The following is a 27,699-nucleotide window of genomic DNA, read 5'->3' as shown; positions in this document are numbered from 1 at the left end:
GGCTTTTCTTGCCATGTGTGGATTTCGTTTGTAAGGGCCGTTCTTGCTATGCCTGGATTTCAGTGCTCAAGGTAGCTGTTCCTCAGCAACACTGTCCACAGTTCAGTTACTAAAAGTGTTAACTGTGAGTAATGGCAGGAAGTAGCAACTTTGCTGCCAGCTCTCCTGTCCACAAATCCCTACACGATACTTAGTGACCAACTGTCACTGAAAGTCTGGTGGTGGGTGGTGGCACATCTCAGTTCACGCACAGGTGGCCAAGGGTGCACTTGTGTTGCCTCTTAGCCTCCCAGGGATAAACCCACATGACATTTTACAAACGTAGACAGAGGAGGATCAAGCAACAAAGAGGAAAGTTCAACAAATAAGCGACCGTGATAAGGTTGGAAGTGACGTTTGAATAGGATGCGAGTGGAGCCGCAGGAGAAACAGGTGACGAGAGAATGGTGACACTTGCTTTCTGGAGACTGGATACGCAGCCAGAGGAGCAAAAGCGAGCTTATAGACACGATGAGGAAAAAGATGGAGATGTCCCAGAGGAGGGGACACTGGTAGCAAACTTCACGTTAAAGGGACTCCTGGAGGTATTTTGTAACATTGAAAGGCCAAATGATAAAGTGTTGGAGGTGAATCCAAGCTTGGGGAGTCAGACAACTTGCCAAGGTGTAGGAAGGAAGCTTGCTCTGTGTCATACAAGGAAAAAAGGCAAGCACTGTTTTGTTTTTTTTTTTTCACAAATGAAACACTTGATTCTCAGTGATTTTAATGTTTTAAGTTACAGTCTACCAAATATTATACTATTTTTTTCATTGCATTTAACAATAGAAGTTTTTAATACTTTGACGAACTTTAAAAAATGTATTCATCATCATGGATGTTGTATTTTGAGAGAAGCATAAAAGGTAGACAGTTGATAGGCAGAAACGTGAGTCTAATTTTCTGATCTAGTGTAAATTATAAGATAGATCAGGTCCCTGGTTCTTTTTCGTCACAAAATTGTCAGCTCTGAAAGTGGTCGTTGTGCTCCTACAAGTCTGTTCCTTTAAATACAGCATGTTCAATTCCTTTTCAATGTCACCAAGAACAAAACAAAACAAAAAGAAAGCTGTTACTCTGTACCCAGGCAATCCTCACTTTGCACAGCAGTGCAGGACTGTTAAAATGAGCTGCTTGCAGCTATGGGGGTAGGGAGGGTGCTTGGAGCTTTCACCCCCTCTCTGGGCACACCCCCCCACCCCAGCACCTTGATGTGCTCACCAACTGGAAGCTCTCCCAATCCTACAGTTTGGGTTTGTTTTGTTCTTTTTTTTTCTTTTTTTTTTTTAATGGGGTTTTACTGCGTAGGCATGATTGATGAAATCACTGACCATTGGTGATGGTTCACCTCTTGTCCCTCTTCCCTCCCCAGAGGTTGGGGGTAGGGCTAAAGTTCCAAGTTTCTAATCAAGCCTTGGTCTTTCTGATAAGCAGCCCCCATTCTGCAGCTATCTAGAAGCTGCCAAGAGTTCCTCATTTGAATAAAATGTGGGGTGCCTGGATGGCTCAGTTGGTTAAGCGTCCAACTTCAGCTCAGGTCATGATCTCAGGGTTTGTGAGTCGAGCCCCACATCAGGCTCTGTGTTGACAGCACAGAGCCTGCTTTGGTTCTTCTGTCCTCCTCTCTCTGCCCCTCCCCTGCTCGTGCTCTCTCTCGAAAATAAACATTAAAAATTTTTACAAAGTATAAACGATGGCCCTATCACATCTCTCAGGAAATACAAGGGATTTAGGAACTCTACGTCAGGAACAGGGGACAAAGACATCTATCTTTCTGTAACATCACAGGTCACCTCCTGGTTCCATTCCAGCAAAACAATTATAATAGTTAAGAGATACTGGCACATTTCTAGATGCCCAAGTAGTCATTACTAATTAGTCATCATTGCATTGTATGAAAATGTCTCCCAGGGGAAGGCCACTTGGATTTGCAGTCTTGATCTGCAGTTTGATCTGTCAGGTTCCAAAAGCAGGAGTGATCTCAGCAACAGATGGCTTTGCCTTTCAGGCATAACTCAAGAAGGGCCTAATGGAAGAGATACATGGAGCAAGGTATCGGAGGGACGATGTGGGGCTGCCGTGCCCTCTTGGGCACGCCCCCTCCCACACCCTCCATGTGTTCACCAGCCTGGAGTTCTCTGGCTTTTTTTTTTTTTTTTTTTTTTTTTTTTTGATAGAAAGTGGGTGAGACAGGGAAGAGAGAGAGGGAATCCTAAGCAGGCTCCAATACGGGACTCAGTCCCACAACCTTGGGATCATGACCTGAGCCAAAAGACACTCAACTGACTGAGCCATTCAGGCGCCCCTCCCCCACCGGCACTTTTCCGATAGGACTTCAAGTGGTACTACGTGGGGGTCTTTAGAGCCATTTCATTTTTCCAGAGAGGAACCTTCCAGCTTCAAACCTGGGGTAAAAGCGCAATATATGTGTGGACTAGGGGTTCAATCTTACTTTCACCGATTTTCCTTGGTGGTGTCACACCTTACTCCTGCCCTGTGTTTTACTTTGTGTCCGGGATCCTTGGGCTTTTCCCATTTCCCTAGGAGTAGACCTCCACTGTATGAGGTGTTACGTGTCTGGCTGGTGTGTGTGTTGGGGGGGGGGGGGAAGGGTCTTCCTACCAATGTCCATTTTCATTTCCCCGCCTCACACCCCTGTCTCTCTGAGTCAGAGGTGTCCCATTTGTGATTTCCTCACCTTCCTCCATCAGCTTCCCATCTTCTAAATATGTCTTCAGTCTTCTTGGTAGCTGATGTTCCTCTCTCATTCTCTCTGTTGTGCATCCATACCTTTTTTGTCCTTTTATTATCCCTTATTGGGATCCGGGGAGGCAGAGGAAATATTGTATGCATCTTAAACTGGAATTCTGCCGCCAGTTTTAAGATTAAGGATATGAACCGGTGGACTTGGGCAGAAAGGAGAAATGTGAGACTCCAAATAGGAAAAGTCAGACTGAGGCTTCAAAATAATCTTTAGTTATCCAGGCACCACACACATTGGGTATTAAAGACAGGGCTGCTGTCATCGCTGGGACACTACTTGTGGCGATCATCCTCTCCCAGGCTCCACATTTTAGCCTTGTACAGAGTGATGTCATTGTAGACCCTGAAGTGGTTCAGCCTGCGGTCACCACGTTCGGGGCTGACCTAAAGAGGAGAACACGGGTGTCAGAGGAAGCTTCTGGAGAGGGGGGATGACGTGGGTCCGTAGTTGGATGGACCCGGGCCCCAAAAGCACTGGAGGCTTCTCCTTGCTCAGCCTTGTTTGGGAAAAGGAGATGACAGCAATTGCATCAAAACAGTCGTAGGACTGAATGAAGAGTACCTATATGCAATGTGGCTGCTCTTGCCTTTCCCAGGCTTGAGTTGGAGGCCACGCCTGTGGACTGCTGGAATGTATGCTCCACGAGGGTGGGCACTCACTGCTTATCCCCAGCACCTAGAACAGTATCCAGCATGCACTAGGGATTCAGTACACATCTGTTGAATGAAGGAGTGGATGTTGTTGAAGCAGTCACACAGGGAACTAAGAGCAAGCACTCTGACATAAATCTTACAGAAGCTAGAAGATCAACTTATGCAATTAACTGAAAGGATACATTTTCATCAAATGTTACTAGGAGAGCAGAAGCTGAGAGGTATTCGAGGATGGCTTCCCCAGTGTCCTACTATTGGGATTGGGGTTCACTGCTAGTGTAGGGTCAGGCCCTGCTAGGGGGTAGGGAGCCAGCCCTAAGGTAAGTTAGGCCTGATCAATTCTTCTGCCCCCAAATGTATCACTCTGGAACTCTGGCTTAATTGCCTTTTATGGTTGCAAAACACCTGGATCTAACTTTTGGGAGGAATACTTTCTTATTATGCCAGCAGTGCCATCTGATGGCATTGTAATGATGAACAGGCTTGACCTATTTGCAGACCCTTTGCAACTCCACAGTGATGGCTGATCTGGCATGCACAGTTGGTGATCTGTGAGGCCTAGGAGGGTCCCCCTGGCCGGGACAGCCATACTTGTGCTTCCTGTCATGGCCGGGTGAGCCTGCCATGATATGTGCTGGTCAAAGATGCATTTCTGGGGGAAGGTCCGAGATGGCAGAGCAATATGGAAGTTTTTTGTGTCTCTTGTCCCTGAAATGCAGCTAGATCAACACCAAATCATCTTGCACACCTAGAAAATTGATCTGAGGATTAACTCAACAAGCTGCATAACTTAAGCCACAAACTTGACAGGTATGTGGTGAAGAGAGGTTAACTGGGGGAGAGAGAAGCCTCAGAGGGCAAGGAGCTGTTTTTTGCTTGGAGAGAGGATGGAGACATGGGGTAGAATAGAGGAAAGGCACTCCTCCTGAAAGCATCTGGAGAGAAAGAGAAAGAGTGGAAACACCCATAAGGTAATTAACAATAAAAGGAGAAAGGAGAGGATTTAAATTTCATTAAGACTCTATAAACAGGGGGAGCACAGAGTCTGAAACTCTGCAGCTCAATACCTGATAGACCTCTGGTGGGAAGGGCGAATCCCCAGGAACAGACAGCGAGATATGAGGGGTCCTTGGGCCACATGGGGAGAGGCAGTTCCCCAGCTGGGAGGACATTTGGTAGAGGTTGTGCAGCCTCCCCACAGGCAAAGGTTCCAGCAGACCCCAGAGAACAGCCACATTTGCTGGTGCTGGAACAAGGACGTTGAGGTGGTGAAGCCTGGTGCCAAATGTGTGTTGTGATTTTCCATAAACCCTGAAATGCTGCTGCTACACAACTGTGTGAACTTTTCCTGGGGCGGCTGGCACCCAGCCGCCGTCTCTGGGCAAATGCAGTGGCACGGTCATGTGAGCATTCCGAGGGGTGGCCAGCACTTGGCCACTACTCTGTGAGACCCTCCCCCAGAGGGTCTGAATGGGTCAAAACCACAGGGCCCTCAGAAGTGAGGGGTTTGGAAACACAGCCCCATCGAGATAAAACTCAGGATGGAGGTGCCGCCTGGTAGGCTGACGACTTGGTTAAGGACAGGGAAGTAGTGGGGAGTGGGTGGAGGCTGGAGACAAAGGAGGGGTGCTTGATTGCCAGTGGGCGAGCACAGAGTTCTGATACTAGAGACTGGGTAGCTGGGTGACACAATTTTCACTGCTCCTGCACATGCATATACACACGTGCCACAACAATCCACCCCAGTAAGCTAAGCAGCACCATCTAGTGGAGAAATGGAGTTGTTACACCAACCCCTGGCGAACTCACCAACTGTGCTCTAGAGGAACACAAGTCTCTCCACCTGCTTAGGTACAGACTATAAAGTACTTCATAGTTTGACTTTACGGGAAACTGGATGTAATTTCCATCGTATTCCTTTCTGTTTGCCTGTCCATCTATTCCACTTTTTTCTTTTTCTTTTCTTATTCTTGAATACAGAAAGAGAAAAAATTATTTTTATTTTCTGTTTTTATAAAAAGATTTTTCTTTAAAATTTTCTACTATGTTTTCCAGGGTTTTTTTTTTTTGTAATTTTTTATTATATTTTACTTTCATCATTTCACTTTATTCTGTTTTATTGTATTCATTTTTTAAAATTTTCAAGTGTTTTCTTTTTTTTTCTTTTCTTTCCCTTTTTCTTTATTCTATCAAGGTCCTTTCAACAACCAGACCAAAACACACCTAGGATCTAGCATCCTTTATTTGATTTTTTTGTGTTGTTTTTAACTTTTAATTTTTATTTTATTAATTTTTTTTCTTCCTCCAAAATGATGAAACAAAGGAATTCACCCCAGAAGAAAGAACAGAAAGAAATGACAACCAGGTACTTAATCAACAGAGACACAGCAAGATGTCTGAACCAGAATTTAGAGTCACAATAGTAAGAATAGTAGCGTGGGTTGGAAAAAGCATAGAATCCCTTTCTGCAAAGATAAAAGAAAATCAGTCAGGACGAAATTAAAAATGCTATAACTGAGATGCAATCTCAAAGGGATGCCACAGCAGCAAGGACAGATGAGGCAGAGCAGCGAATCAGTGATATAGAGAACAAACTTGTGGAGAAAAATAAAGCAGGAAAAAAAAGAGGGAAACTGAGGCAAAAGAGCATTAGAGAACTCAAATGAGAATTAGAGAACTCAGTGACTCATTAAAAAGGAATAACATCCAAAAAAAAAAAAAAAAAAAGAATAACATCCAAATGATAGGGGTCCCAGAAGATGAAGAGAGAGAAAAAGGGGTAGAAGGTTTATGTGAGCAAATCATACTGGAAAACTTTCCTAACCAGGGGAAAGACACAGACATCAAAATCCAGGAAGCACAGAAAACTCCCATTAAATTCAACAAAAGCCGACCATCAACAAGGCATGTCATAGCCAAATTCACAAAACAAAGGAAAGAATTATGAAAGCAGCAAGGGAAAAAAAGTCCTTAACCTACAAGGAAAGACAGATCAGGTTCACAGGAGACCTAGCCACAGACACTTGGCAGGCCAGAAAGGAATGGCAGGATATATTCAATGTGCTGAAGTGCAGCAAGAATATGCAGCCAAGAATTCTTTATCCAGCAAGGCTGTCATTCAAAATAGAAGGAGAGATAAAGTTTCCCAGACAAACAAAAACTAAAGGAGTTCATGACCACTAAACCAGCCCTGTAAGAAATTTTAAGGAGGACCCTCTTAGGGGAGAAAAGATGAAACAAAACAAAAGAGACCAAAAGCAACCAAGACTAGAAAGGACCAGAAAATACCACCAGACACTACAACTCTACAGGCAACACAATGACAATAAATTCATATCTTTCAGTGCTCACTCTAAATGTCAATGGACTAAACGCTCCAAACAAAAGATATAGGGTAACAGAATGGATAAGAAAACAAGATCCATCTTTATGCTGTTTACAAGAGACCCACTTTAGACCTAAAGACATGTTTAGATTGAAAGTAAGGGAATGGAGAACCATCTATCATGCTAATGATCACCAAAAGAAAGCTGGAGTAGCTATACTTGTATCAGACAACCTAGATTTTAAAATAAAGACTGTAACAAGAGATGAATAAGGGCATTATATCATAATTAAGGGGTCTATCCACCAAGAAGACCTAAAAAATGTAAACATCTATGCTCCCATCATGGCACACTGAAATATATAAATCAATTAATCACAAACATACAGAAATTCATTGATAATAATACCATAATAGTAGGGGTCTTCAACACCCCACTCACAGCAATGGACAGATCATCTAATCAAAAAATCAACAAGGAAACAGTGGCTTTGAATGACACACTGGACCAGATGGACTTAACAGATATATTCAGAACATTTCATCCTAAAGCAGCAGAATATACATTCTTCTCCAGTGCACATGGAACATTCTCCAGAATGGATCACCTACTGGGACACAAATCAGCCCTCAACGAGTACAAAAAGATGGAAATCATAACGTGCATATTTTCAGACCACAACACTATGAAACTCGAAATCAACCACAAGAAAAGATTTGGAAAGTTAACAAATACTTGGAGACTAAAGAACATCCTACTAAAGGATGAATGGGCTAACCACATTGTTAAAGAGGAAATACAAAAGTACATGGAAGCTGGTGAAAATGGTAACACCACAGCCGGAAACCTCTGGGACACAGCAAAGGTTGTCATAAAAGGAAACTATATAGCAACCCAGGCCTTCCTAAAGAAGGAAGAAAGGTCTCAGATACACAACCTAACCTTAAACCTTAAACAGCTGGAAAAACAACAGCAAATAAAAGCAGAAACCAGCAGAAGATGGGAAATAATAAAGATTGGAGCAGAAATCAGTGCTATTCAAAAAAACAAAACAAAACAGTAGAACAGATCAACGAAACCAGAAGCTGGTTCTTTGGAAGAATTAACAAAATTGATTAATCTCTAGCCAGTTTGATCAAAAAGAAAAAGGAAAGGACCCAAATAAATAATATCAAGAATGAAAGAGGAGCAATCACAACCAACACTGAAGAAATATAAACAATAATAAGAGAATATCATGAGCAATTATATGCCAATATCTGGAAGAAATGGAAAAATTCCTAGAAACATTTAAACTACCAAAACTGAAACAAGAAGAAACAGAAAATTTGAACAGACCCATACCAATAAAGAAATCGAATTAGTTATCAAAAATCTCTCAAAATACGAGTCCAGGGCTGGATGGCTTTCCAGAAATATTCGACCAAACATTTAAAGAAGAGTTAACACCTATTCTTTTGAAGCTGTTCAAAAAAAATATAAATGGAAGGAAAATTTCCAAACTCTTTCTGTGAAGCCAGCATTACCTTGACTCCAAAACCAGACAAAGACCCCACTAAAAAGGAGAACTACACACCAATTTCCCTGATGAACATGGATGCAAAAATCCTCAACAATATATTAGCCAACCGGATCCAACAATACATTAAAAAAATTATTCACCATGATCAAGTGGGATTCATACCTGGGATGCAGATCTGGTTCAATATCTGCAAAACAAACAATGTGATTCATCACATCAATAAAAGAAAGAACAAGAACCACATGATCCTCTGAATAGATGCAGAGAAAGCATTTGACAAAATACAGCATTGTTTCTTGATAAAAAACCCCAAGAAAGTAGGGATAGGAGGATCATAACTCAGGATCATTAAAGCCATATATGAAAGACCCACCCCATATCATCCTCAATGGGGAAAAACTGAGAGCTTTCCCCCTTAAGGTCAGGAACAAGACAAGGATGTCCACTCTTGCCACTGTTAGTCAACATAGTATTGGAAGTCCTAGCCTTAGTAATCAAACAACATAAAGAAATAAAAGGTATCCAAAATCGGCAAGGAGGAAGTCAAACTTTTACTCTTCACAGATGATGATACTCTTTATGGAAAACCCCAAAGATTCCACCAAAACATTGCTAGAATTTATCCATAAATTCAGCAAAGTCACAGGATATAAAATCAATGCACAGAAGTCAGTTGCATTCCTACACACCAACAATGAAGCAACAGAAAGAGAAATCAAGGAATTGATCCCATTCACAATTGCACCAAAACCCATAAAATACCTAGGAATAAATCTAACCAAAGAGGTGAAAAATCTATACACTGAAAACTATAGAGAGCTTATGAAAGAAATTGAAGGAAACACACAAAAAAGGAAAAATGTTCCATGTTCCTGGCTTGGAAGAACAAATACTGTTAAAATGTCAATACTACCCAAAGCAATCTACATATTCAATGCAATACCTATTAAAACAACACCATCATTCTTCACAGAGCTAGAACAAACAATCCTAAAATTTGTATGGAACCAGAAAAGACCCCAAGTAGCCAAAGCAATCTTGAAAAAGAAAACCAAAGCAGGAGGCATCACAATCCCAGACTTCAAGCTATATTACAAAGCTGTAATCATCAAGACAGTATGGTACTGGCACAAGAACAGACACTCAGATCAATGGAACAGAATAGAGAACCCAGAAATGGACTCACAAACGTCTGGCCAGCTAATCTTTGACAAAGCAGGAAAGAATATCCAATGGAATAAAGACAGTCTCTTCAGCAAGTGGTGCCGGGAGAACTGGACAGCGACATGCAGAAAAATGAACCTGGACCACTTTCTTACACCATACACAAAAATAAACTCAAAATGGAGTTAAGACCTAAATGTAAGACAGGAAGCCATCAAAATCCTCGAGGAGAAAGCAGGCAAAAACCTCTTTGACCCTGGCCACAGCAACTTCTTACTCAACACATCTCCAGAGGCAAGGGAAACAAAAGCAAAAATGAACTATTGGGACCTCATCAAAATAAAAAGCGTCTGTGCAGTGAAGGAAACAATCAGCAAAACTAAAAGGCAACCAATGGAATAGGAGAAGATATTTGCAGATGACATATCAGATAAAGGGTTGGTATCCAAAATCTATAAAGAACCTATCAAACTCAACACTCAAAAGACAAATAATCCAGTGAAGAAACGGGCAAAAGACACGAGTAGACACTTCTCCAAAGAAGACATCCAGATGTCTAACAGACACATGAAAAACTGCTCAACATCACTCATCATCAGGGAAATACAAATCAAAACCACAATGAGATACCACCTCACACCTGTCAGAATGGCTAACATTAACAATTCAGGCAACAACAGATGTTGGCGAGGATGCGGAGAGAGAGGATCTCTTTTGCACTGCTGGTGAGAATGCAAACTGGTGCAGCCACTCTGGAAAACGTTATGGAGGTTCCTCAAAAAGTTAAAAATAGAACTACGACCCAGCAATTGCACTACTAGGTATTTATCCAAGGGATACAGGTGTGCTGTTCCGAAGGGGCACATGCACCCCCATGTTTATAGCAGCGCTATCGACAATAGCCAAAGTATGGAAAGAGCCCAAATGTCCATCCACAGATGAATGGGTAAAGATGTGGTATATATGTATATATATGTAATGGAATATTTCTCGGCAACCAAAAAGAATGAAATCTTGCCATTTGCAACAACGTGGATGGAACTAGAGGGTATTATGCTAAGGGAAATAAGTCAGAGAAAGACAAATATTATATGACTTCATTGATAGGTGGAATTTAAGATACAAAACAGATGAACATAAGGGAAGGGAAGCAAAAATAACATAAAAACAAGGAAGGGGACAAAACATAAGAGACTCAAATACAGAGAACAAACTGAGGGTTGCCAGAGGGGCTGTGGGAGGGGAATGGGCTAAATGGGTAAGGGGCATTAAGGAATCTACTCCTGAAATCATTATTGCACTATATGCTAACTAACTTGGAGGTAAATTAAAAATAGATAAATACATTTTAGAAAAGGAAATACAAAAAACAGATGCATTTCCACATGCATACTTTGTACCCACGGGAGCCAGGCCTTTTGTCTTTAAGAAAAGGAAGACTAACAAGCTAAATTACTTGTGCTTCGTAATATTTTTAAAGTTGCTTAATTATCTACCTTGGATAGTTTACCTTCACAACTCCCTGTCCCTGTCCTTATACACTGTATGTTAGTCCCCCACCCCTCCTCCTCCTCTGTCCCTTTGAGCACTGCTCTCCTGGATTCAGTCCCCTTGTGAAGGTGGGAGGCTCCTGCTGGACCCACTTCTTATCTCCCAGTCTCCTCTCTCTAGGACAATGCCCCACCTCTGAGGAGGAGCCGTTGCAGCTATTTGCTAAGTCCTTCATTCATTCACTCATTCATTCATTATTACTCAGCCGTTTACTCCAATCTCCCCATTGTAGCGCCTCAGCAGAACCACACGTCCCAGACTAGAGCCGTATAAATAGGCGAGAAGACCAGGCCCGCGGCAGAAATTCAAGAACTACAGTGTGTAGGCAGTTCTTGGGAAGGTGCACACTAGAAAATTACTCAGTAGAGGAAGACATCTGGGATCAAGCCAAGGGGCCAGGAGAAGCACCCCATCGGTCCTTGGTTGGGCTACAAGCTCTCCTTTCTATTCCTCCTAACCCACATCATAGCAGCCCCCATTTATTGAACACTTACTATGTGCTGGGTACTGCCCTAAGCAGTTTATATACATTGTCTCAGTTAATTCCCACAACAAACCTTCAAGTGTCCATATTATTAACCCCATTTTAAGGTGGGTAAATGGAAGTTGAGAGGTTCAGTTTCCACAGCTAGAAAGTGGTGGAGCTGGGATTTGAACTCCAGCCGCTGGCACCAGAGCCACCATGTTACGTTGTTGCACGGAATTGAGCTGAATGGTGCAGGAGCAGGAGACATGTGGTGCTACAGAAACGTACCAGGAAGGTGCCCAACTCTACCTGGTGGGGAGTGGGGGGGCCCACATCCCTTAATGAGACTTTATAATGAGGTGCCTCCTGAGTGGTCCTGAAGGCTGAGTAGAACTCCCCAAGGAGTACAGGCTAGGGATCAGCAGGCAGGCTGCAGGAGCAGTAAACTAAGGATACAGGGTGTGCAAGACCTTGGTGCCTTTGAGGTAATGAAGGAAGCTCCGTCAGAGCTGAGGAACAGTGTCTCCAGCTTCACATCAGGCGTGAAATATACAGATGGACTAAGAGCCAAGTGTTAAAAAGACACAACAACTTGGGGGGAAATCTAAAAGGAAAGCTAGTCATTTTGCAACTCTGGACAGTGAAGGTGTTTTCCTAAGCAAGGCACAAACCCCAGAAACTGTGAGGGAAAAGGCTGGCGCATTTGACTACTTAAAAACTAAAACTTTCTAAGTGACAAAAGACACGAGCAAGTTCAAAGACAAATGTGGCGGGAAGTTCTTCAAGTTCTCTGTTCGAAACCCTGCTTTTCTTCCTCAGTAACAGAAGCCCCAGCTCATGTTGGGTGACAATGTGCTGACGATTACATTTCCTGGGCTCCTCGCAGCTCCTGGTCCCCTTCCAATCAAATGAGGTGTGTGTTACTAGCATTCCCATTTTACAGATAAGGGAGTGGAACCCTGTGATGTTACGTGCCCAAGATCGCCCTAGTAAAAACTGGTACAGCAAACTCAGGCAGTCACCGGCAACTTTGGTCAACACTTACACGGCAGTTGCTATGTGTTAGGCACCGTTTAAGGCACCTTACAAATACAACCTCCTTTAATCCTCATAGCAAACTTATGAGGTGTTATCTGTAATATCTCCATTCTACAGTGAGGGAACAGAGTCAGGAAAGAGTTTAGTCACTTACCCAAGGTCACACAGCTAGGAAGTGGTAGCCAGAGTGGAAACCCAGCCAGTCTGGCTTCATATACTGCTCTTTTAGCCACCACCTCTGTTGCCTTTGGGCTCCCGAAGTAAACTTGGTAAGAGCCACACTTACCAAGGGCTCTGAGTCCCATCCGATTTCTTGGCTTTCAGTCTGTGTCTCTGGGTATTTCTTCCTTGGCCCCAGGGCAGCATGGTGAAGAAGATTTAGAAACCTGGCTGGGAGATGAGGCATGAGTTATGAAGGAGGCAGGCTTTGGGTCCAAGAGCTCCCATGCTCTTTACCCTGGCCACATCCTTCCTGGGAGATACGGCACATGGCCTCAGGGGCCTGCCAAGGCCTTGCAAAACTCATCTTTCAGCAAGTATTTGTTGAGCACAAACTCTGTGCCAGGCACTGTTCTGGACCCCAGAGGTAGAGCAGTGTGACAGTTATAGTTCGCGTTCTCCCAGAGCTTGTGGTCTAGGTGGGGGGATAGGGGACCCAATACACAAGGGGACAAATAAACCGGATGGTTATAGTGATGCTAGCTGTGTAGAAGGGGGGAGGCGAAGGGGCACGCAGAGGCACGGGTGGCTACTTTAGACAGGATGGTGAGGGGAGGTCTCTCTAGATGCCAAGCAGGAGCCGGCCCTGAGGGAGCGGCAGAGGAAAACCACACTACAGGCAGCAAGAACAAAGGCACTGGGGCACGAGCAAGCTGGGCCAATGTGGCCGTGGTGGAGAGAGGAGGCGGCTTGTAAGAAGGTCAGATCCTTCGCACGGTGATATATGTGGCCACCACCCCCACACGTATTTGTAACTCCACAGCTTGAGCACTTTAAAAGTTTCATTTTTCCATTTCTACCCTACTAAGTCTCAATTTGAGAGAGGCGGTTTGACCGTGGGAAGAACCTGGGCTTCGTAGTCAGGCATTCCTGGCCCTTCCACTACTGGCCTGACAGGCGGTTTAACTTTTCCAGGCCTCACTTTGCTCATCTGTAAGATGGAAGGCAAATATCTACCCCAGCAAGATGACTGAGGATGGATGAAGGAATGTTAATTAAGGGCTGGCATCGGGCTGAGCTTATCCTTAATATAAGCAGTTAGCGATCAACTGCTGCTTGGCTCTCAGGCCCCTCACCACCTGCTCTTTTCCTTATTGCTGCAAGCCCCCAGCTCCTCTCCTTTCCTCTAGCTGGGCTACAGATAGCACGCGTAATTCCTCTGCTGCTGCTCTATTAGTCTCTTGTCTGTCTCACTATGATACGAGATCCTCCCTCCTCCTACCCACCCCCACCTTCCTACCCTGACCTCCTACATAAACCTTGCGTCTTTCCTCCATCAAATTCTACTCTAAGAAGGTAGAGGGGAGGAGGAGAGCTTGCCAGGAAGGATTAGGCTTTCCATCAAATTCTCTTCCATCCTGCCTGAGTGTGGCCCCGCCCACTTGTATATTGCAGCCACGCCAAACTACCCGCAGGTCTTGGGCCGTGCTGGAGTCTCTCATTTCTGTGCCTTTCCATATAACTCAGAATGTCCTTTCAGTCTCCTTTACCTGACCTACTCCACCTCACCATGTTACCACCTCCTCCAAGAAGACTTCCTAGAACTCCACTGTTGGACTAGGGCACCTGTTTTCTATGTTGTTGCCACCTCACTTTTACTCTCAATTTCCTCATCTGTCTCCTTCACTATGGTATGAGGTCTCTACCCCGCAGATACTGTTCTAAGTACTTGCATTACTTTGTTATTCTCACAACAACCCTGAGAGATAGGTTCTGAGAAGTTAACAAATCTGCCCAAAGTCACAGCTAACGAGGGGCAGAATCAGGATTTGAACTCAGTATGACTTCAGAACCTCTGCTTGTAACAGCAAAGATGTTTGGTGAGTGGATGAATGGATACAGTGTCAAAGCCATTAGGAGCATTTTTCTTGGCTTGGCAGTTAATGAACCTGCTGTATGGTTGAGTATGCCAATCTCCAGTGAGCTTCATGAGCATGAGCCCAATTTTCAGATGATCAAAGTGTTGCCCTAAGGTACCGCTATCCCAAGAGGCCTCCCTAGCCAGCTGCGTATCTGTGCTCTATCTCAATGGTGTTCATAAGCCCTGGGACTTACCATCTTCAGGTTCCTCCAGGTTATCATGCCAAGACATGGGCTTTCTGGTGATTGTGTGAACTAGAGAAAAACAGCATCACAAGCTCATGTTAAAACATTCACACCCTGCCGTCTCGACGACCCACCCTAGGCCAGACACCTGCTGAGCATTTTCTGAGTGTTTGCTGCATGTCAGGTATTGTGCTGGGCACCAGGGAATAAGGCCCGCAAGGACCTCACAATCCAGAGAGGCACTGTCCAGCATAGTGGCCGCCAGTCACATGTAGCTACTTGAATTTGAATATTTGAAATTAAATACCAATTAGAAATCCATTCCATGGGCACACTAGCCACATTTCAAGGGCTCAGTAGCCACAGGGGGCTAATGGCTACCATTTTGGGCAGCATAGATATAGAACGTTTTCATCATTACAGAAGGTTCTCTCAAACAGCAGTGGTCTACAGGGATGTAGACATACCAGGCAGCCAAACAAGGTTGGACACGCACTGATATATCAGAAGACTATGTGAAAACAGAGGTGCAGAATCCACAGACATCCGTTCAACCCATAATTACTGTGCACTGGAGACAGGGCTATAAACAGAGAAAGTTCCTGTGCTGATCTTCTATTTGTGGTGGCAGACAGTAAACAAATAAATATTTGGGCCAAAATAAGTGAGATGTAGAACAGTAAAGTATTTTACACGGGTAGAGAGTTGATGGTGGGATGGGGGGTGAGGGTGTCTCGTCTCTAAGGAGACATATTAGAGCAAAATTTCAAACAAAGAGAGGGAATGTGCTGTGTGAGGACAGGTGGGAAGAATCTGAGAGTGAGCTTGGTGAGTTTGAGAAACATCAAGAAGGCCAGAGTACTGCAGTGCAGTGAGTTAGGTGGAGGGCAGTAGGAAATGAGCAGAGGCCAGAAGGAACCAGTAGTCTCCCAAGTGATTTTTTACCTCAGACTCCTACCAGTAAAACCTTCCGAGCATGCGCCTAATACATGTACATTTATATAGTCTCTATATACTATGAGCAGTATAATTTTTCTTTACGCCTAAAAGTAAACATAAATACAAGTTCTAGCACAAATACAAGTTCTAATATTTCCTGAGTTTGTCCCAGTGGATCATATGAATCACGTGCCCAAGGGACAAGAGCCAGGAGATCTAGAAAGCCTGAGTGTTGCCTGAAGGGATTATTTAAATTGTGGGAAATGGAACAAGTTTAAACAGAATTGGACAGTTAATTTGCATTCCTGAAATTAGTGGTTGGGAGCTCCAGAGGAAAACTAGATTAGTTATGAGCAAAATGAAGACATTACGTTTTCTGTACTCTCACCACACACACACACACACACACACACACACACACACACGGTAACTGAGGAGATGGGTATGCAGTTTAGCTTGACCGTTGTAATCATCTCACTCTGTATATGTATATCAAAACACCATGTTGTACATCTTAAATATATGCAATTTTTGTTTAGAGAATCACATTACATTTTCTCTGCAGAGCTGAGCTGCAGTGGACTACTGTTAATTAGGCCCGAAAGTTGGGGGAGAAATTCTGGAAGAAGAAACAATGGTACCGAAGTGGGGGAATAGCGTGATGTATTTAGGAAATCCATTCTATTTAGACATGGTGGGACAGAAGGGAGTGTGTGGCTGGTACAGAGTGGGCACTAAACTATTTATTAAAGGAGTAGTGTGTGGCTGGGGAGGGGAGTCCCAATGGGGCTGGGTGGGCAGCAGAGCCAGAATCACAGGGGTCTTCTGTACTGACTGGTTTAAACCTCAATTCAGAAGCTGTGGGGCCACTGAGGATTTTACAGAGGGAATGGTGGGATGGAACTCACTTTTAGTGTAGCTCCAGGAGGATGGAGGGGTGGGGGTGTGGGGTCAGGAGGGCTTGGAGGAAGAGGGTAGTTATCTCTCTCTCTCTCTCTCTCTCAGTGCGGATGGAAGTGAGGAGGCTTGGGGGTGGGGGGGAAGAGGCTGGAGAGGTGGCCTCAGGCCCTAATTAGAGCGAAGTAGAAATGCCTCCACATGCACCCCAGTCTTTTGCTGAGGTAAGAACCCGGAAGGGTCAGGTGAGAGAGATGTGACCACTTCCACGTGTTTGGAGTGAGGGAGAGAGAGACTGAGGATGACTTCTAGGCTACTAACGTGGGTTGTGGTAACTTTTGCTCAAACAAGATATTCTGGAGTAGCAGCAGGTGGGGGAGAGGTGTGGATGCCCCCAGTTTTCCAGCTGGTGAGTCTGAGGTACCCATGGGTTGTCCAGGGAAAGAGAGCTGGGCAGTGGTTGGGTTCATGGGTCTGGGGCTCCTTTTGAGACCCAGAGTCATTCAGAGGCAGCTGATGTTACCAGACCAGATGCAAGCACCCAAAGAATGTAACAAGTGAGAAGAGTAGGGGCAGGGCTGTTTTATCGGGGGACGCTATGGGCCCTGAGTCCACCATCCCTGAACTTTCTGAAGGGCTAAGACATTACTAGAAGCCTGGAGAAAACAAACAAACAAACAAACAAACAACTAGCTTATTAACAACAAACCAAAACACAGAGCAAGACAAAACATAAAATCCTACAGCCCCTCCAGTAACCCTCTGTTTGTTCTCCATATTTATGAGTCTCTTATGCTTTGTCTGCCTCCCTGTTTTTATCTTATTTTTGTTTCCCTTCCCTTATGTTCAGCTGTTTTGTCTCTTAAAGTCTTCATATGAATGAAGTCATGATATTTGTCTTTCTCTGACTAATTTCACTCAGCATAATATCCTCCAGTTCCATCCACGTAGTTGCAAATGGCAGGATTTCATTCTTTTTGATTGCCAAGTAATACTCCATTGTATATATATATATATAACACATCTTCTCTATCCATTCATCTGTGGATGGACATTTGGGCTCTTTCCATACCTTGGCTATTATCGATAGCGCTGCTATAAACATTGGGGTGTATGTGCCCTTTCGAATCAGCACTCATGTATCCTTTGGATAAATACCTAGTAGTGCAATTGCTGGGTGGTAGGGTAGTTCTATTTTTAACCTTTTGAGGAAACTCCACACTGTTTCCCAGAGTGGCTGCACCAGTTTGCAACACAAAAAATACTATTTAATCGCGGTGCGTGTGCATTTTAACATATTAATGTATTTGATGGGATGCGGAGATAACCCTCACCCCCAACAATCAAGAGTCCTGAAATCTAGGAAGGGGGGTGAGGTCAGAGAAGGCGTCTCCTACTGTGCTGCACCCCGCACTTCTGCCCCGCACCCTCAAGGCCCCTCCTTCCTGCCCCTCCCCTGTCCCCTTTCTCTGCCCCAAGCGCCTCTCACCCTTGCGGAGGGGATTCACGTGGTACTCTGTGTAGAGTTTCTGGGTTCTAAGCTCTTTGAGGTACAATTCGCGCAGGATCTGGTTCTGATGGACCTCATCGATGATCACCTCCTTTTGGCGACCGGCCATGACTGTGGCGGGGCTCCGATCAGATCCGTCCAACTACTTCTCACTGCCCTGGATGGCTTGCAGGTGCGGGGAGACTGCCATCTCCTGGCAACGGCGTCCCACGCTGTCTCCAGGCAACGGCATCGCCTCCCTCGGACCCCCTCCCGCCCGCCCATCTCCCTTCCCCCAATCTTATACTTTGCCCCACTTCCTTCCGAAGAACCACTAAGCTCGACTCACCTTCCCCAGCTTCTCAAGACCCTGGGTACTAGGACCGCCCCTGCATACCGTCAGGAAAGGATGCCGTCCAGCGGCAGACCCCGGAGGTAATGGGCTTGATTGATCCTCACCTTGGACAGTCATTTCCTAAAAAAGATTTTGGGAGGAGTCAGAAACCTCTCTCCTTTTAAAGCAGATGCCTAGACTCACAAAACAGATAAAGGTCTATCTCACAAAACAGAGGAAGTTCAAGTCTGACAAGTTATTCTGGCCCTTATCACCCATGTGATACAGACAAGAATTCTTTCCTAATATAAATAATTTGGGGGACTTTATAGTTTATTTCGTTTAAAAATTTAATTGTGATAAAATACACATAACATAAAATTTACCACCAGAAGCATTTTCAAGGATATAGTTTAGTGTTAGTTTAGCGGTTCACATTATGTGAAACCAATTTCCAGAATTATTTCACAGCCATTAAGCAACTCCCCATGTCGCCCTCCCCCTAGCCTCTGGCAACTACCATTTTACTTTCTTTTTCTATGAATATGACAACTCTAGATACCTTCTATAATACAGTTTGCCAGCCCATGCACTTTTCAGCTAAGTGCTTCATGCATTGATCTATCCATCCATCCATCCATCCATCTATCCATCCATCCATTCAGGACACAGTGTGGTCCAGGATGTGTTTAGGTCTGGGACCCAGTGTTGAACACATCAGTTATATGACACACCTGCAGTTTCCTGAGCCCAGCCAGCTACTTAATGGCTCCTTGTTTTAGCTCCTGCTGCTCCTTGCCCTTGTCCTGGAAGGTTCTTTCCCCCTTGTCTGTCTGGAGAACACGTGTTTATAATGAGCTCACATGTAATCTTTCAGAAACCTTTCTGGACTCTATAGCCCCTAGTCCAATTTTTTTTTCTGTGCCATGTTCTACTCTCAATCTGTAGTTCCTGGAATACTTTACTAAGCTTCTTTGTTTATAGGTAAGTTACTCGAGAATAAGAAATATATCTGGGCCATCTCTGTACTGCCAGTACCTGGCATAGTGTGGACAGATATAGGTGTTTGGTAAATGTTTGCTAACTGATTGGATGTCTGATCAGTTAGTACTGTGATCTTCTGCTTACATCATTACATAAACCCTTACATGATAAAGAAGCACAAGCACACTTTATCACACCATGGCTGAGCCAAAGAAGCCTTTGTTACTCATCATCGTGAGCCACACCTGGGTCCCTTTTTCTTTTTCTTTTAATGTTTTACTTATTTTTGAGAGAGAGAGAGAGGGAACCAGTGGGGGAGGGGCAGAGAGAGAGGGAGACACAGAATCCGAAGCAGTCTCCGGGGTCTGAGCTGCTAGCACAGAGCCCAATGGGGGCTCAAACTCATGAACCATGAGATCATGACCTGAGCTGAAGTTGGACACTTATAACTGAGCCACCCAGGTGCCCCTGGATCCCTTTTTCTAGCAAAGGCTCAAACAGCCTTCTAAAGATTTCACTACCAGGGTGCCTGGGTGGCTCAGTTGATTAAGCATCTGGCTTTTGGTTTCGGCTCTGGTCGCGATCTCACAATTTCATGGGTTTGAGCCCCACATTGGGCTCTGTGCTACAGCAGGGAGCCTGCTTGGGGGTCTCTGTCTCCCTCTCTCTCTGCCCCTCCTCCACTCACACTATCTCTGTGTCTCTCAAAATAAACAAATAACTTTTAAAAAAAGTTTTCACTACCTTCCTAAGCCTAAGTAGAGATGAACCATCATTCTAGAAGTATTTGTCCCCTGCTAAACTGACCTTTCTTCAGCTTGGACCCAGTGGTCCAGCATCCGTTCCTCCATACAAGGTTAGGGCTAGGGAGAGGTTCAGAAGGAGGAGAGGTGGGAGTCACTGTAACTTTATCTCCTCTCCACTCCAGTCTCACATTATTATGTTTCCCAGGTGCCCTGATATGGATTCTGAGCACATCACAGCCCAGCCCACTACAGTCTAGCCCAGTGACTCTCTGGGGCTACCTTCTGCTTACCTTGGGCCATTCCAAGCCATCAGTGTGCTTCTAAACTCCCCAACTATGTATTGAAAAAGCTGAAGAGGACTGGCCCTCTAGTTTCTCATCCAGTGTCTGAGGTTGCAGATTTCTCTTGAAATCTCTGTGTTACCATCTCAATTGGAAGCAGATGCAGAGACCTAGGTCACGGAAACCAACTAGAAAAATATAATAGAAAATGCCATTCACATTAGCAACAAATTGAATTATCTAGCAGTTAACCTAACAAAGAATGCATGAAACTTTTATGAAGAAAAAAAGTAAAAATAGGTATCCCTATCACACAAAATGTCTTAATAAATAAAGAGCTATACGTTGTATGCTGGTGAGCTGCTATGCAGCAGTTAGAACCACAAATTAGATCACTACAGCGGTAAGGCAGACCTTAAAACAGGGCTCATTGAAAAAACTATCAAAGGCTAAGGTTTAAGTGTGGAGGTTCCTCAAAAAATTACAAATAGATCTACCCTATGACCCAGCAATAGCACTCCTAGGAATTTACCCAAGGGATATAAGAGTGCTGATGCATAGGGGCACTTGTACCCCAATGTTTATAGCAGCACTTTCAACAACAGCCAAATTATGGAAAGAGCCTAAATGTCCATCAACTGATGAATGGATAAAGAAATTGTGGTTTATATACACAATGGAATACTACGTGGCAATGAGAAAGAATGAAATCTGGCCTTTTGTAGCAACGTGGATGGAACTGGAGAGTGTTATGCTAAGTGAAATAAGTCATACAGAGAAAGACAGATACTGTATGTTTTCACTCTTATGTGGATCCTGAGAAACTTAACAGAAGACCATGGGGGAGGGGAAGAAAAAAAAAAAGGTTAGAGAGGGAGGGAGCCAAAACATAAGAGACTCTTAAAAACTGAGAACAAACTGAGGGTTGATGGCGGATGGCAGGGAGGGGAGGGCGGGTGATGGGTATTGAAGAGGGTACCTGTTGGAATGAGCACTGGGTGTTGTATGGAAACCAATTTGACAATAAATTTCATATTTAAAAAAAGGCTAAGGTTTAAAGTATAATCCTATTACTTAAAACTACAAACAGACCAACTCTATATGGTACAAGATGGAGTCTACATGGTACAGAGTGAATGTAGGAGATTGGAGAGGCAAAACAGAGGGTAAAATAAGAAAACAAGACTTTTCCTTCTGGGCTTGCTCTCCTGCTGCAAACAACTAGGCAAATGCAGACCCTGGGCACCGAGTGGCGCTGGACTGTGATTCCTCGAGAGAAGGGGGACAAGTGAGATGAACCCTACAGTCGCTCCACATTTCTCTCTGGAGACACTTTCTGAAATATGCAGGGAAGGGAATCCCAAGCTGAGCAGGTGATACTGGCTGGTTGGGGAGACACAGACTGAGGTTCAGGAGTGTGAGGCAGCTGACAATTTGTGGAGCAGGAAATTGGAGGGAGGAGTGGGGGAGAGAGGGAAGGAGAGCCAAAGATGTGCATGGAAACCCCTTGAGTCTTGCCTGATACTAAGAAGGGCGAAACTCAGTGAAGTGACTGGGGAGCTGTGAGCCCAACACCACCCAGAGCTCATATAGGATGGAGAGAAGAGTGAGTTCTGGCCACATAGGGTAGAAAGTCCTAGTTGAAGGTGTTCGGTAGAGGCCCCCGGAAGTTTACACTTTAGTAATAGGACTAAGCTAGCTTTAGAGAAAACGTTGGTCTAGCCTTTCCCCAACAAAGTTCACAAACAAGCTCTGAAAGTACCAAATGGATCCACAAATGGCCAAGTGGCCTGCCAGAAAGATTTCCAATACCTTTTAAAGAAAACAACAGCGGTGTCTGGGTGGCTCAGTCGGTTAAGCATCTGACTCTTGATTTTGGCTCGGGTCATGATCTCAAGGTTCTGGAGTTCAAGCTCTGCGTGGGGCTCCACACTGATAGCATGGAGCCTGCTTGGGATTCTCTCTCTCCCTCTTTCTTACCCTCCCTTGCTCACGCTCTCTCTCTCTCTCAAAATTAGTAAATAAAACTTAAAAAAAAAAAAAAGACGACAAAATCCAGCACTCAACAATGTATCATTCCCAGGGGGCAGCACCAATAGAAAAGTATTAGAAAAGCAGACAGTTAAGAAGTAGGAAAATGTGACCCAGAGCCAGGAGAAAAAGCAACAAACAGAAATTTGAAAACTTAGATGAAATGGATAACTTCTGTGAAGGCATAGATTTCTAGAACTGACAGAGATAGAAAAAAAAAAAAGGAAAAGAGAAGAAATGGAAAATCTGCATTGCTTTATATCTATTTTTAAAAATTCAGTTTGTAATTGAAAAATTCCCCACATGGCCCAGATGGCTTCTCTGGTCAGCCTGTCAAACATATGCAGAAAATACCATTCCTACACAAACTCTTTCAGAAAACAGAAGTGGAAGAAGCATTTCCCAACTCATTTTTTTTATGTGCTATTTTAATTTTTTTAACTGAAAAATGTTAAGTAAGTGCCACACCCCCCCAAGGTGGGGCTCGAACTCACGACCCTGTGATCAAGAACTGCATGCCAGCTGGGTGTCCCATTTCCTAACTCATTGTGAGGTCAGCATTATATCAACACTGAAACCAGGCAAATTATTACAAAAAGCAAGACTAAAGGTAAATAACCCTCATGAGCATAGATGTAAAAATCCTTAACTAAGTATTAGAAAATTGTATCCAGCAATATATGAAAAGAATAATATACCATAGCCAAGTGGGGTTTGTTGAAGAGACGTAAGGTTGGTGTAATATTTGGAAATATCAATTCACCATATTAACAAATAAAAGAGAAAGACCATATGATGCCCTCTCTACATTTGGTAGATGGGGAGGGAAGACAAAAGGAGAGAGCCTCTGGGTCCTTTGTGGGAGCCCCTTGCACCTCCTGCCTGACACCAGGACATCAGAACTCAGTTACAAGTTAGGGATTCTCGATAAGCACTCATGTTTCAAAATCAAAACAAAACCTTTTTATGGTGAAACATTGCACGTACATAGCAAAGTGCTTTCCTCCAAAAGGGGCAGCTCGTACTGATTCAGCACAAAGTACATCCGTGTAACCATCTCAGAAGCTGACACTAGAACACTAACACCATCCCAGAGGCCTCTCTCACACCACCCCCCACCCCCTGAACACTGTCTTCCCTGTTCTCCTCAAAGGTAACCACTATCCTGATGTGGAACACCAAAGATTACTTGCCCTGTTTTTCACGTTATATAAATGGAATCATATGGTACACATACCTTTGTGTTTGACTTCTTTTGCTCAACATTATGTTTGTGAAATTCATCTATGCTGTTGTGTGTAGCTGTGATTTCATTGCTGTGTACTGTTCAGTTTTGTGACTATACCACAATTTATTTACTCATTCTACTCCTGATGGACATTGGGCTGTTTCAATATGGACTCTTACAAATAATGCTGTGTGAACATTTTTTAATTTATTAAAAAAATTCTTTTTAATGTTTATTTATTTTTGAGACAGAGCATGAATGGGGAAGAGTCAGAGAGAGAGGGAGACACAGAATCTGAGGCAGGCTCCAGGCTCTGAGCTGTCAGCACAGAGCCCGACACGGGGCTCAAACTCACAGACCGTGAGATCATGACCTGAGCCGAAGTCGGAAGCTCAATCCACTGAGCCGCCTGGGCGCCCCTTGTGTGCACATTTGTTATAGATGTCTCTTGGTGCACATGTACCAACATTTTGTTGGCCATATACTTAGGAGTCCATCCCATTATGGTTTTAATTTGCATCTTTCTACTGACTAAGGGGATTGGCCAACTTTTTTGGTATGCTTATTGGTCATTTGGACATCCTCTTTATGAAGTTCCTATTACAAATCTTATTCTATTTTTCTTTTGGATTATTTGTCTTCTCTTTATCAGTTTGTTGGATGTCATCATGTATTAATGATATAAACCTTTTGGGAGTTGTATGTTCTACAAATTCTTTTCCCGCTGTACCGTTTGCCTTTTTAGTCTCTTAATGTTGTTTTGATAACTTGAAAGACACTTTGTAGTATCTTCTTAAAATTTAAATATGGTCAAATATATCAGTTTTTCCCTTTATGATTAGTGCTTTCTAATTGCCATTGGAGACATTTTTTTCTACCTGATGCTGTGAAGATATTTTCTTATATAACCTTCAAATCAGGACTGTCCAATAAAACTCTGAGGCAAGCCACACAAGTAATTTAAAATTTTCTAGTATCTAATTAAAAGAACAAAAACAGGGGCACCTGGGTAGCTCAGTGGGTTAAGCGTCCGACTTTGGCTCAGGTCATGATCTCGTGGTTTGTGGGTTCGAGCCCTGCATCAGGCTCTGTGCTGACAGCTTGGAACCTGGAGCCTGGAGCCTGCTTTGGATTCTGTGTCTCCCTCTCTCTCTGTCCCTTCCCTGCTCACACTGTCTTTCAAGAATAAAGAAACATTAAGAAAATTTTTTAAAAATAAAAGATCAAAGGGGCACCTGGGTGGCTCAGTTGGTTGAGCATCCGACTTCGACTCAGGTCATGATGTCACAGCTCGTGAGTTCGAGCCCTGCGTCAGGCTCTGTGCTGACAGCGCGGAGCCTGAAGCCTGCTTCGGATTCTGTGTCTCCCTTTCTCTCTACCCCAACCCACTCACATTCTGTCTCTGTCTCTGTCTCTCTCAAAAATAAATAAACATTAAAAAAATTTTTTTTAATAAAAGAGCAAAAAGAATTCAATTAATTTGAAAGATGTTTTATTTAGCCCAGTATATCCACATTCTCATTTCAACATCTTAATTTAGAAACTATTGAGATATTTTATTGTTCTTTCATACTAAGTGTTTAAAATCCAGTGCACCTTTCATACTCAATAGCACATCTCACATGCTCAATGGCCATGCGTGACAGAACAATTCTACATGATTTATTTTTACTCTTTAATATTTAGATGATCTTTTACCTGAAATTGATTTTTGTCATAGTATGTGATAGGAATCTAGCTTAGTTTTTTCCGTTTGACTATCCAATAGACCAAGAACCAATTTATTGAAAAGATAGTCCTATACTTTTATCTTAAGTCAAGTGTCCACATATGTGTAAACCCGTTTCTGGATTCTTTTCTATGCCTCTTGTCTATTGGTTTATGCTTGTACTACTGCTATACTATCTTAATTACTATTTTTGTGATAAGTCCTGATATCTGGTAGGAAAATTGTTCCTACCAGTTCTTAAGAGAGTCTTGGCTATTCTTGGCCCTTTTGCCATCCAAATTATAATCCATCCAAATTATAATCAGCTTGTCAAGTTCCCTAAAAATGTTTGTTAGGATTTTGGTTGTGAATGCACTGAATCTATGATTAGTTTGAGAAGAGCACTTTTAAGAAAATATATCAGGGGCGCCTGGGTGGCTCAGTTGGTTAAGCGCTTCGGCTCAGGTCATGATCTCGCAGTCTGTGGGTTCGAGCCCCGCGTCAGGTTCTGTGCTGACAGCTCAGAGCCTGGAGCCTGTTTCGGATTCTATGTCTCCCTCTTCCTCTGACCCTCCCCTGTTCATGCTCTCTCTCTCTCTCTCTGTCTCAAAAATAAATAAATGTTAAAAAAAATTAAAAAAAAAAAAGAAAATATATCATCTGTTCATCTGATGCTCTCATCTGGGTAGGATCTGGACGTGTCCTTGCCTTCTAGGCTCTGCTACCTGCCATATTCTGGGGTATAGAGGTTCAGCCTTCAGAGTTTGGATGAGAACACAATGGAGCCCCGCCCCCTGACACACCCATCATCTTCTTGCAGGAGGCATTTCTCAAAGGCACAAAGTCCCTGGCAAGTTTCTACAGTCCGAGTATGTGGAGAAATAGAGTCTTGGAGGAACCAGACCAAAAACCTTAATCCCCCATATATCTATAATAGGGGCCTTGTGTTCTGTGTGTGAGTTCTTAGGGGGTCACCCATTCTTGCATTCACTTCAATCTAGGGCAGATCAATAGGATTTACCTCCTAGAGATCAGATTAGGTGTTTTCCACTCACTCTTCTCTACTTTCTGTCTCTGGTCTTGCTATTTGCTCCATGGTCACAGACCAAGTTCTATGGAGAAGCAAGTTACAAATGTAAAAGCTCACTCAGGCTGGCTTATCAGATAAGAGAGGAAAGTAACAGATTCTCTAGAAAAAGGATCCTATTAAACGTGTCTTTGGCATCTGAAGAGGATTGACAAGGATGAAGGCAAAATACAGACAGTAGTAAGATGTTCAGGTTATGGCTGAAAAACACCATCATGGAAAAGGGGTCCTGTAAATAACTGAGCTTACCCTGCAAAATGGATGTTGGCTGGCCATTCTCTCAAATTCCCGATGTTCATCAGGTCAGGCTCCTGGGGATCCACAGTCCTAGCACCTATGGACTGTACCAGAACTGTCCCACTTGCTGGGAAACCATTCCTCCAGGATGAGATTTGTGAATCATGGAGGTCTGGTTGGGGCTGGTTGGAGTGCTGGGGAGAACCCGACTCCAAGGATCTAGAAAGAAGGGCTAGGAGGGGGAGTAGGAGCCAAGACAAAACAGTAACAGGAAAGAGGTGTGAGATGAACAGAGCGGCGAGGGGGTGGTCTGGAAGGAACAGAGGAAGAGCTGGGCAGGGAAACTGGTAAGGTAGGGTAGCAAGAAGGGATGGCTCTAGTCAGAGGTGGGAAAGAGGTAGGGCTGTAAACTGAGGGAAGTGGACGGCACTGGGGAACAGTCTGACAGCCAGAAGTTTTCGGAGGCAGGGGAGGAAGATGCGTTGGGAAACGAGAGTATGAGGGGACAGAGCGGGAAGTTGTAGGCTGGGGCTGAGATGAAGAAATCGGGGGCAGCTTTCTTGTCATTTTTCCAAATGGCGTTTCTCTAGCTACTTGTCTTGGCAAAATGAGCAACTGGGCACAAGCTCAGACCTACCCCAGCATTTATCTCACAAACCAGCCATCACATCATCCCATGGCTCAATGCCCATTATGGCATGTGTGTCCCCCTCCCTTTGGTTAAGTCAGCATGCTCACCAGCCAGGGAAATGGCCCCAGTTGCTAGGTTGGAGAATTGATCACAGGAAATAGCAGAGAGAAGAAATGGGGCTGTAGTATTAGTCTGTGTTCCTTGGGATAACATGTAGCTTTGCCCTTCACTACGCCAAGATGGACCAAAGGGCTATGACACAGCGAGGGACTGGGGACCAAGAGAACGGATCTGAATCAGGAGTGGGCAAAGTGAGGAGAAG

At 43.9% G+C, this 27,699-nt stretch overlaps 2 protein-coding genes across 4 annotated transcripts in view; one reads left to right on the top strand and one right to left on the bottom strand.

The window, feature by feature from the left end:
- Nucleotides 1–2,990: 2,990 nt before the first annotated feature.
- Nucleotides 2,991–27,370, bottom strand: FAM183A (family with sequence similarity 183 member A). Of its 3 annotated transcripts, XM_045035656.1 has the most exons (8): nt 26,759–27,367; nt 20,465–20,643; nt 19,179–19,277; nt 18,460–18,585; nt 18,111–18,324; nt 14,795–14,854; nt 12,807–12,910; nt 2,991–3,183 (listed from the first exon to the last, which is right to left on the bottom strand). In XM_045035656.1, the coding sequence occupies exons 5-8, from the start codon at nt 18,238–18,240 to the stop codon at nt 3,073–3,075; spliced, it is 405 nt and encodes a 134-aa protein (XP_044891591.1). In that variant the 5' UTR covers nt 18,241–18,324; nt 18,460–18,585; nt 19,179–19,277; nt 20,465–20,643; nt 26,759–27,367; the 3' UTR covers nt 2,991–3,072. The 3 variants fall into 3 exon arrangements, with proteins under 3 accessions (XP_044891591.1, XP_011282981.1, XP_019692390.2); XM_011284679.4 differs by lacking the exon at nt 19,179–19,277; XM_019836831.3 differs by lacking the exons at nt 2,991–3,183; nt 19,179–19,277 and adding an exon at nt 4,753–5,422 and having other exon boundaries at nt 26,759–27,370.
- Nucleotides 18,376–27,699, top strand: part of LOC111561721 (putative olfactory receptor 2B3) — a 109,866-nt gene continuing 100,542 nt past the window's right edge. The window contains exon 1 of the mRNA XM_045035654.1: nt 18,376–18,545. The gene's annotated coding sequence lies outside the window, so the exon portion shown is untranslated. The remainder of the gene's footprint in view (nt 18,546–27,699) is intronic.

Source organism: Felis catus, chromosome C1 (genome assembly GCF_018350175.1).
Source record: "Felis catus isolate Fca126 chromosome C1, F.catus_Fca126_mat1.0, whole genome shotgun sequence".
NCBI classification, from domain to species: domain Eukaryota; kingdom Metazoa; phylum Chordata; class Mammalia; order Carnivora; family Felidae; genus Felis; species Felis catus.
The sequence above is the reverse complement of the archived record's forward strand: the minus strand, read 5'-3'. Positions and strand labels throughout refer to the sequence as shown.